The following is a 10,355-nucleotide window of genomic DNA, read 5'->3' as shown; positions in this document are numbered from 1 at the left end:
GGGTACAATGGACCTGCACTCCCAGATCTCTCTGCCCCTCAACTTTTCCAAAGGCTCTTCCATTCATTGTATAATTTTGTTCTAGAATTAGACCTGCCTAAATGCATCACCTCACATTTGTCTGGATTGAAAGCCATCTGCCACTTTTCCGCCCAACTCTCCTGCCTGTCTATATTCTCCTGTATTCTCTGACAGTCCCTTATGCTTTCTGCTACTCCACCAATCTTCGTGTCATCTGCAAACTTACTGATCATACCAACGGTACCCTCTTCTAGATCATTTATGTATATTACAAACAACGGTGACCCCAACACTGACCCCTGTGGAACACCACTGGTCACCTTTCTCCATTTTGAGAAACTCCCTTCAACTACTACTGTCTCCTGTTGCTCAACCAGTTCTTCATCCACCTACTAGAACATGCTGCACACCATGTGACTTCACTTTCTCCATTAGTCTACCATGGGAATCTTATCAAACACCTTACTAAAGTCCATGTATATGACATCAACAGCCCTTCCTTCTTCTAACAACTTGATCACTTCCTCGAAGAAGTCTATCAAGTTGGTAAGGCACGATCTCCCCCGCACAAAACCATGTTGCCCATTACCGGTAAGTTCATTCCTTTCCAAATATAAATAGATCCTATCCCTTAGTACCCTCTCCAACAACTTCCCTACCACCGACGTCCGGCTCACTGGTCTGTAGTTACCCTGAATATCCCTACTACCCTTCTTGTACAGGGGGACAACATGAGCAACCTTCCAGTCCGCCGGTACCTCACCTGTATTTCAGGATGCCACAAAGATATATCTGTCAGGGCCCCAGCTATTTCCTCTCTCGCCTCCCTCAGCAACGTGGAATAGATCCCATCTGGTCCTGGGGATTTGTCCACCTTTGTGGGCGGCACGGTGGCACAGTGGTTAGCACTGCTGCTTCACAGGGCCGGAGACCCGGGTTCAATTCCCGCCTCAGGCGACTAACTGTGTGGAGTTTGCATGTTCTCCCTGTGTCTGCGTGGGTTTCCTCCGGGTGCTCCGGTTTCCTCCCACAGTCCAAAGATGTGCAGGTCAGGTGAATTGGCCATGCTAAATTGCCCGTAGTGTTAGGTAAGGGGTAATGTATGGGTGGGTTTCGCTTCGGCGGGTCGGTGTGGACTTGTTGGGCCGAAGGGCCTGTTTCCACATTGTAATGTAATCAAATCATAACTTCGAGCATACCCAACACATCTTCCCTACTTATGCCAGATTAATCAAACTTCTATCTCTAATCTCAAGATTCATCATGTTCCTCTCCTCAGTGAACACTGATGCAAAGTAATCATTCAGAATCTCACCCATTCTCTCCGGTTCAGCACACAGCCTTCCTTCATTATCTTTTAGTGGACCAATCCATTCTCTAGTTACCCGCTTGCTTCTTATATAAGAATAAAATGCTTTGGGGATTTTCCCTAATTGTGCTTGCTAAAGCTATTTCATGACCCCTTTTAGCCCGCTTGATTCCTTGTTTAAGACTTGTCTGACTCTTCTGATATTCCTTCAGGGCACGTTCTGTTCTTAGCTGCCGAGACCTTATGTACGCTTCCCTTTTCCGTAGTTGTACAATTTCTCCTGTCATCCATGGTTCACTAATCTTGCCCTTCCTATCCTTTGCCTTCAACAGGACATGCCTATCCTGCACTGCCGTTAAGCTATCTTTGAAAGCCTCCCACACCCCAAATGTGGACTTCCCTTCAAATAACTGTGTTCAATCCACATTTCCCAGCTCCTGCCTAATTTTGATATAATTGGCCTTGGCCCACTTTAGCACTCTTCCCTTAGGGCTACTCTCTTCTTTATCTACGAGTTTTATAAAACTTACAGATTTCTGGTCACTGTTCCCAAAGAAATCCCCCACCGCAACTTCTACCACTTGACCTGGCTCATTCCCCAGTACCAGGTCCAATATGGCCCCTTCCCTCGTCGGACTATTGACATACTGCTCTAGAAAATTCTGCTGGATGCTTAGTGCAAATTCTACTCCATCCAGACCTCTGACACTAAGTGTATTCCAGTCAATGTTGGGAAAATCAAAATCTCCCAACACCACTACCCTATTGCCTCTATATCTATTCATAATCTGTTTACCTATTTGTTCTTCTACCTCACGCTCACTGAGCGTCTATGCCCTGGAACATTTAGTTGCCAATCATCATGCCCTTCCTTCAACCAAGTCTCTGTGATGGCAAGAATGTCATACTCCCAGGCACCAATCCAAGCCGTAAGTTCATCTGCCTTACACACTATACTCCTTGCATTAAAGTAGATGCATTTCAGGCCACCAGTTCTTTTGCGCTCACCTGCTGTCTGCCTACTCTTCCCTTTATTAATGCTATCTTCATAATTCTTACAGTCTCCAGTCTCCACCTCGCTGCCTACTTGTTTTCTCTTCTGGTTCCCAGTCCCCTGCCACATCAGTTTAAAACCTCCCCAATAGCAGTAGCAAAAAACCTCCCCAAAGGACATTGGGGGAGTTACCCTTCCCCTCATCCACCTGTTAGATCACCTTCTGAATGAACACAATAAGGTTTCTGAGGCACGACTTACCCTTCACAAAGCCATGTTGACTATCCCTAATCAAATTATTCCTTCCGAGATGATTACCAATCCTATCTCTTCTAATCCTTTCCAACACTTTACCCATAACCGAAGGCTCACTGGTCTGTAATTACCAGGGTTGTCTCTACTCCCCTTCTTGAACACGGGAACAACATTTGCTATCCTCCAGTCTTCTGGAACTATTCCTGTAGACAATGATGACATAAAGATCAAAGCCAAAGGCTCAGCAATCTCCTCCCTGGCTTCCCAGAGAATCTTAGGATAAATGCCATCCGGCCTAAGGGACTTACCTATTTTGACTCTTTCCAGAATTGCTAACATCTCCTCCTGATGAACCTCAATCCTGTCTAGTCTAGTAGCCTGTATCTCCGTATTCTCCTCGACAACGTTTTCTTTTTCCTCTGTGAATGCTAACGAAAAATATTCACTTAGCGCTTCTCCTATCTCTTCGGACTCCACGCACAACTTCCCGCTATTGACCTTGACAGGCCCGAACTTTTTCTTTTATTCCTGACATAGAAGAGAAAGCTTTAGGATTTTCTTTGATCCTACCTGCCAAAGACTTCTCATCTGCCCTTCTGGCTCTTCTTAGCTCTCTCTTTCTGTCCTTCCTGGCTACCTTGTAACACTCAAGTGCCCTAACTGAGCCTTTATGTCTCATCTTTACATAATCCTCCTCCTTCCTCTTGATAAGAGATTCAACGTCTTTAGTAAACCACGGTTCCCTCTCTCGCCACTTCCATCCTGCGTGATATGTACATACTTATCAATAGATGTTCCTTGAACAGGCTCCACATTTCAATTGTGCCCAGGCCCTGCAGTTTCCTTTCCCATCCAATGCATCCTAAACCCTACCTAATCATGTCAAAATTGTCCTTCCCCAGTTATAATTCTTGCCCTGTGGGTATTTACCTATCCCTTTCCATCGCTAAAGTAAACACAACTGAACTGTGGTCACTATCACCAAAGTGCTCACCTATCTCCAAATGTAACACCTGCCATGGTACATTACCCAGTACCAAATCCAATATGGCTTCGCCTCTAATTGGCCTATCTACATACTGTGTCAGGAAACCCTCATGTATACATTGGACAAAAACTGACCTATCTAAGGTACTCAACATATGGTGTTTCCAATCAATATTAGGAAAGTTAAAGTCCCCCATAACAACTACCATGTTACCCTCGCTCCTATTGAGGATCATCTTTGCAACCTTTCCACTACATCTCTGGAATTTTTCAGACATTTTTGAAAACTCCCAACAGGGTGACCTGTCCTTGCCTGTTTCTACCCTCAGCCCATATTACCTCAGTAGATGAGTCCTCATCAAACGTCCTTTCTGCCACCATCATACTGTCCTTAACCAACAATGCCACCACCTCCTCTTTTCCCACCTTTCCTGTTGTTAATGAAACATCTAAGCCACAGAACTTGCAACAACCATTTCTGTTCCTGCTCTATCCATGTCTCCGAAATGGCCACAACATCGAAGTCCCAGGTACCAACCCATGCTGCACATTCACCCACCTCATTCCAGATGCTTCTGGCGTTGAAGTAGACAGACACACTTCAAACCACCTTCCTGCTTGCCGGTACAGTCCTGTGACCTTGAAACCTTATTCATGACCTCAGAACTCTCAACCTCCTGTACACTGGAGCCACAATTCAGGTTCCTCCTGCTGACTTAGTTTAAATCCTCCTGAAGAAAATTAGCAAACCTCCACCCGCCTCCCAAGGATATTGGTACCCCTCTGGTTCAGGTGGAGACCATCCCATTTGTCGAGGTCCCACCTACCCCAGAATGAGCCCCAATTATCCAGGGTATCTGAATTCCTCTCTCCTGCACCATCTCTGTCGCCATGTGTTCAACTCCTCTCTCTCCCTATTCCTCACCTCGCTAGCTGGTGGCACGGGTAACAAACCAGAGATAACAAGTCTTTGTTCTCGTTCTAAGATTGTAATGATTCCTGCATCTGTCACCATTTTAAGTCCCGCCAGACCTGCTGAACATCTCCAGCATTTTCTGATTTTAATCTGGATTTCTGCCACTTTGCATAAGCACTTTGTGTCAGAGTTAGCAAACAAACAGACCCGTTGGTCTAACTTTTCCATACTGACCGGTTCTAAACTGATCTACCCCAATTAGCCAGCTTTGGCTTATATCCCCTTTAAACACTCACTGTTCATGTACCCATCCAGATGCCTTTTAAATGTTTGTAATTATCCGGGTCTCCTCTGCTCACTCATTTCATATGCAAATCATCCTCTGTGTGGAAAGAATTGCCCCTCCGGTCTCTTTCAAACCTTTCCCCTCCCGCCTTAAACCTCTATCCACTAGTTTTAAGCTCCCTTACCCCGGTGAAAAGGACGTTGGCTACTCACCCAATCCATGACCTTCATGATTTTATAAACCTCAACAAGATCATTCCTCAGCCTCTGACACTCCACGCAAAAAGAGCCGCAGCCTATTCAGCCTTTTTCCCGATAGCCCAATTCTAAATCCCAGCAACGAATCTCTTCTGAATGTTTAAGTTTCACAACATCTTTCCTCCCGCAGGGAGAGCAGAACTGCATCTTCCAAGCCGAGCCTAACCAGTGTCTAATGCCGCCACAACATGGCCTCCCAACTCCTACAGTCAGTGCACTGACCAATAAAGGCAAGTATTCCAAGTGCTGCTTTCACCACCCTGTCTACTTGCAAGTCCACTTCCAAGGAACTGGGTACTTGTTCTTAGCCCTTGGGGTGGATTAAAGGGGCGGGGGAGAAAACAGGAACAGGACTGAGTTGTGTAAAACGTGTCTGCTTCATACCTGTCTCTCCCACCTTAATCACTCTCTCTGTTGTTTTCTGCAGTGACTGGTTTCCTTCCCTGAAGGACATTTATTAACCAGTTGGTTTTAATGAAATCCCAGCAGTTTCCCTCGGTATCATCTCCACAAATTGCTCTCTGTTTCACAGCTTGTGTTTTCCTCTAATTTCTTTTGTTTTGTCTTTGTGATTTGCAATCGGAGACTTCAAATGAAGCCACATCCGGATCTGACTGTCATTCCGTTTATCATAACCTCGTTTTTCCTCAGAATTTTGAACATTGAAGGAAAAAGCATTGTTCACAGCGGAAGAAACGGGCGTCGTCTGCACGTGGAAGAGTCTGTGAAGGTTAATCTGACATGTCCAAACGCCAGCGCAATCACCCGAGGGAGAGACGGTGGAAATGTGCGGATTGTGGGAAGGGATTTCTTTACCCATCCCAGCTGAAGACTCACCAACGCAGTCACACTGGGGAGAGCCTGTGGAAATGTGGGGATTGCGGGAGGGGTTTTCTTTACCCATCCGAACTGGAAACTCACCAACGCAGTCACACTGGGGAGAAGCCATTCACCTGCTCTGATTGTGGGATGGGATTCAGTCAGTCATCCCACTTGCGAATACACCAACGGGTTCACACTGGAGAGAGGCCTTTCGCCTGCTCCGTGTGCGGGAAAGCATTCGCTCAGTCGTCTGACCTGCGGATCCACCAGCGTGTTCACACTGGAGAGAGGCCATTCACTTGCTCCGACTGTGGGAGAGGATTCACTTCCTCATCCAGCCTGCTGAAACATCAACGTATTCACACTGGGGAGAGACCATTCACCTGTTCTGAATGTGGAAGAGGGTTCAATTACACATCTAAACTACTGATACACCAGCGGATTCACACAGGGGAGAAACCATTCACCTGTCCTGAATGTGGGAAAGGATTCAATCGCTCATGTAATCTGCAGATACACCAGCGTGTTCACACTGGGGAGAGACCATTCACGTGTTCTGATTGTGGGAAAGCATTCAATTGCTCGTCGAGACTGCTGATACACCAGCGCGTCCACACCAGAGAGAAACCACTCAGCTGCCCTGATTGATTTGATTGTGTGAAAGCTGCTGAGACACCAGCCCATTTACTCTGTGGAGAGACTGTTCACTTGTTCTGTATATGGGAAGAGATTTTGAACTGTGAGCACCACAGTGAAATGACACTGGGTGGATCCATTCCTGAAGAAGGGCTTATGCCCGAAACGTCGATTCTCCTGTTCCTTGGATGCTGCCTGACCTGCTGCGCTTTTCCAGCAACACATTTTCAGCTCTGATCTCCAGCATCTGCGGTCCTCACTTTCTCCTTGGATCCTGTTCACCACCTGTTCTGCTTGTGTAAACATCTTTTGCTGTTTGCGAGCACATCAGCAAATTCAAAAGAGCCATAGGTGAAGGGTTTTGCTTTTTCCTCACATTAAGGAATAAACCTTGGTCATTGAGCCGTTTGCGTTCATGTTATTAAACCCTGATCCATTTAAAGGGCTGATATTCTGGATAAATCATTGATGCAATTGTGTAGGATGGGTTTGAAAATAATCGCAATATTACTCTATATCAACACAAGCTTGTCCACCCGCATATCGGTTTCATAGGCGGCCATTCGGCCCTTTGTGTCTGTTCCAGCATTCATCACGATCATGGCTGATCATCCTACTCAATAGCCTACTCCTCCGATCTCCCCATACACCTTGATCCTATTAGCCCCAAGTGCTGTATCTAGCTGCCTCTTGAATACATTCAATGTCTTGGCATCAACTACTTCCTGTGGTAATGAATTCCACAGGCTCACCACGCTTTGGCTGCAGAAATGTCACCTCATCTCCAACCTAAACAGTCCACCTGGAATCCGCAGACTGTGGAAGCACCCACCATTGGGAATATCTTCCCTGTCTAGTCCTGTTAGAATTTTATAAGTGTCTATTAGATTCTTCCCACCTCATTCATCTGAACTCCAGTAAAAGCAATCCTAACCTAACTGATGTAACCTTATACGTCAGTCCAGCCATCCCAGGATCAGGCTGGCAAACCTTTGCTGCACTCCCGCGAGAGCACGAGCATCCTTCCTCAGAAAAAGCGAGCAAAACTGCTCACAATATTCTCGGTGCGGCCTCACCACGACCCTGCATAACTGTAGTGACACATCCCCGCTCCTGTACTATTTGCCTTCTTTCCGAAGGGATTTTGAAGTTCATCTGGATTGCTTAAACAAAACGAGTTCCCTTGTAACCGTCAATGTTGGATGTTAATGCTTTTGGTATTTATATCTAAACCATGCTTTCTGGATCTATTTCTGATGATATTTACAAACGTCACAGGTTCAGTTACCTATTTGTGATTTAAAAATAGTACAAATCAGCTGTTTGTTAAAATACGTTGCGTCAGGTCTTTTTTTTCCTACTTGTGAGTGCCTTAGAGATAAGCTAATCAGTGCCCTTCACATGAGCGGTTGGGAGAAAGAGCCTGAAAAGCTGCAAGTTTAGTTACAAGTACTGTTGACAAGTATTGTGAGATCCAGAGAAAATGGACAAAGTGTAAGAAGAGAAGAATCAACGAGTGAGCTAGGAAGGCATTGACATTACAGGCCAGTTCATGTACAAGGGGGTTAGGGTCGACTCATAGAGATGTACAGCACAGAAACAGACCCTTAGTTCAACTCGTCCATGGTGACCAGGTATCCTAACCTAATCTAGTCCCATTTGCCAGTACCCGGCCCATATCCCTCCAAACCCTTCCGATTCATATATCCATCCAAATGCCTCTTAAATGTTGCAATTGTACCAGTCTCCACTACTTCCTTTGGCAGCTTATTCCATACTCATACCACCCGCTGTAAGAAAAAGTTGCCCCTTAATTTTTTTTTATTATCTTTCTACTCTCACCCTAAACCTATGCCCTCTAGTTCTGGACTCTCTGACCCCAGGGAAAAGATCCTATCCATGCCCCTCATAATTTTGTAAACCTCTGTAAGGTTACCCCTCAGCCTCTGACGCTCCAAGGGAAACAGCCCCAGCCTGTTTCGCCCTCTCCCTATAGTTGAAATCCTCCAACCCTGGCAACATCTTTGTAAATCTTTTCTGAACCTGTTCAATTTTCACAACATCTTTCCAATAGGAAGGAGACCAGAATTGCACGCAATATTCCAACAGTGGCCTAACCAATGTCCTGTACAGCCGCAACATGACCTCCCAACTCCTGTACTCAATACTCTGACCAATAAAGGAAATCATACCAAACGCCTTCTTCACTATCCTATCTACCTATGACACCATTTTCAAGGAGCTATAAACCTGCACTCCAAGGTCTCTTTGTTCAGCAACACTCCCTAGGACCTTACCATTAGGTGTATAAGTCCTGCTAAGATTTGCTTTCCCAAAATACAGCACCTTGCATTTATCTGAATTAAATACTTGGCCCATATCCCTCTAAATCCTTCCTATTCATACACCCATCCAGATGCATGTTAAATGCTGTAATTGTACCAGCCATCACCACTCTCTTTGGTAGCTCATTCCACACACACACACACCCACCACCCTCTGCATGCTTAAGTTGTCTCTTAGGTCCTTGTTTTATATCTTTCCCCTCTCACCCTAAAGCTGGTTTGGTGTGGTTGAATCGCATTGATTTTAACACTGGTGCTTTAATGAACAAGGTGGATGAGTTGAGGACACAAATTAAAAATGGGGTGTGATGACACTGCTCTCACTGAGACGTTGTTGAGGTTGAGGCAGGGTTTGAAGTTCAATATCCAGGAAACGGGATATTCATGTGAGACAGCGAAGGAGGCAAAAGAAGAGGCGTCTCTGTTTGTTATGTTTAGGGAATGTTAGACTGCCTGTAACTGAGTAGTACAAACTGGATTGTTATGACTGGCCAAACTGAGTAGCATAAGATGGCTGCACACAACTGTTGCTGACAGCAGGATTTTATTGAGGTGGCCATTAATAGCATTTGACTCTGTCAGCCGTAGAGAAAACAATTAACATTTGCAGCTAACACAAAAGGTGACAACATTAGACACATGACAATAGGTGCAGGAGTAGGCCATTCGGCCCTTCAAACCAGTACCACCATTCATTATGATCATGGCTGATCATCCACACTCAGTATCCTGTTCCTGCCTTATCCCCAAAACACGTTATTCGTCCACAAAAGGATTCAAACCAGACCACTAACAGTTAAGCAAGCACAAACGGTTATTTCTCTTCCTCTCTCCCTTTCTCTCCCCTCGTTTAACATATGGGGATCCGTTAGACCTCACGACATTGTTAAAAATTATCCAAAGTCAACATTCTTTTGTTTTCCATGTAATGAGGAATTTCCAATTAATTGGGCAGTTTCGGCAAATGTTACTCTGACAGCAGTCATTGTTAAAGTTTCAACAACATCACTGTGACCGTGATTGGGCTAGGGACCTGTCAATCTCAGTGAAAATGCTGTGTGTGTGTGAAAGAGAGCCAACGACCGAGCAACAACTCGGCTTTTTGTTGACCAATAGTAATCAAAGTGTGTTCTGGAAGTTGAAATGAAAGACATTCTGAAGCCTGTGGGTGTGTCTTTTTTTGTGTGTGACTTTTGTGCCGTTTTGTTTTCCTGAGTGCTGTTACTGAGCTGTAACTAAGCAAAAAAAAAGTTATATTTTGAATCCACCCCGCGTCTGGTACTCTCTTTGAAAGATATGATATCAGGGAATTTGTTACAACGATGAGAGATGATATCTTGGGAAACGCTTTAATCAAACTCCTATTTGTAGGAGCTTGTACAGTTTGTAGAGCCGATAAAGAGGCAAATTTCGGGAAAATCTAAACATAAGATCGTGATAGTGGGGGATTTTTAACTTCCCCAACATTAACTGTGGTCGTCATTCTGTGAAAGGTTTAAAGGAACTTTTAAAATGGATGCAGGACAG

General features: G+C 45.1%; 1 protein-coding gene across 4 annotated transcripts in view; it reads left to right on the top strand.

Annotated features, from left to right (window-relative positions):
- Nucleotides 1-6,506, top strand: part of LOC122543601 (zinc finger protein 239-like) — a 14,541-nt gene extending 8,035 nt beyond the window's left edge. For 3 of the 4 annotated variants that reach the window (XM_043682432.1, XM_043682431.1, XM_043682433.1), the window contains one exon: nucleotides 5,677-6,506. In XM_043682432.1, the coding sequence (XP_043538367.1) occupies nucleotides 5,767-6,495 (729 nt within the window). In that variant the 5' untranslated portion in view covers nucleotides 5,677-5,766 and the 3' untranslated portion in view covers nucleotides 6,496-6,506. The other variant, XM_043682434.1, reaches the window with a different exon arrangement.
- The last annotated feature ends 3,849 nt before the right edge of the window (nucleotides 6,507-10,355 follow it).

Source organism: Chiloscyllium plagiosum, chromosome 44 (assembly GCF_004010195.1).
Source record: "Chiloscyllium plagiosum isolate BGI_BamShark_2017 chromosome 44, ASM401019v2, whole genome shotgun sequence".
NCBI lineage: Eukaryota > Metazoa > Chordata > Chondrichthyes > Orectolobiformes > Hemiscylliidae > Chiloscyllium > Chiloscyllium plagiosum.
This window is presented reverse-complemented; position numbering and strand designations above follow the sequence as displayed.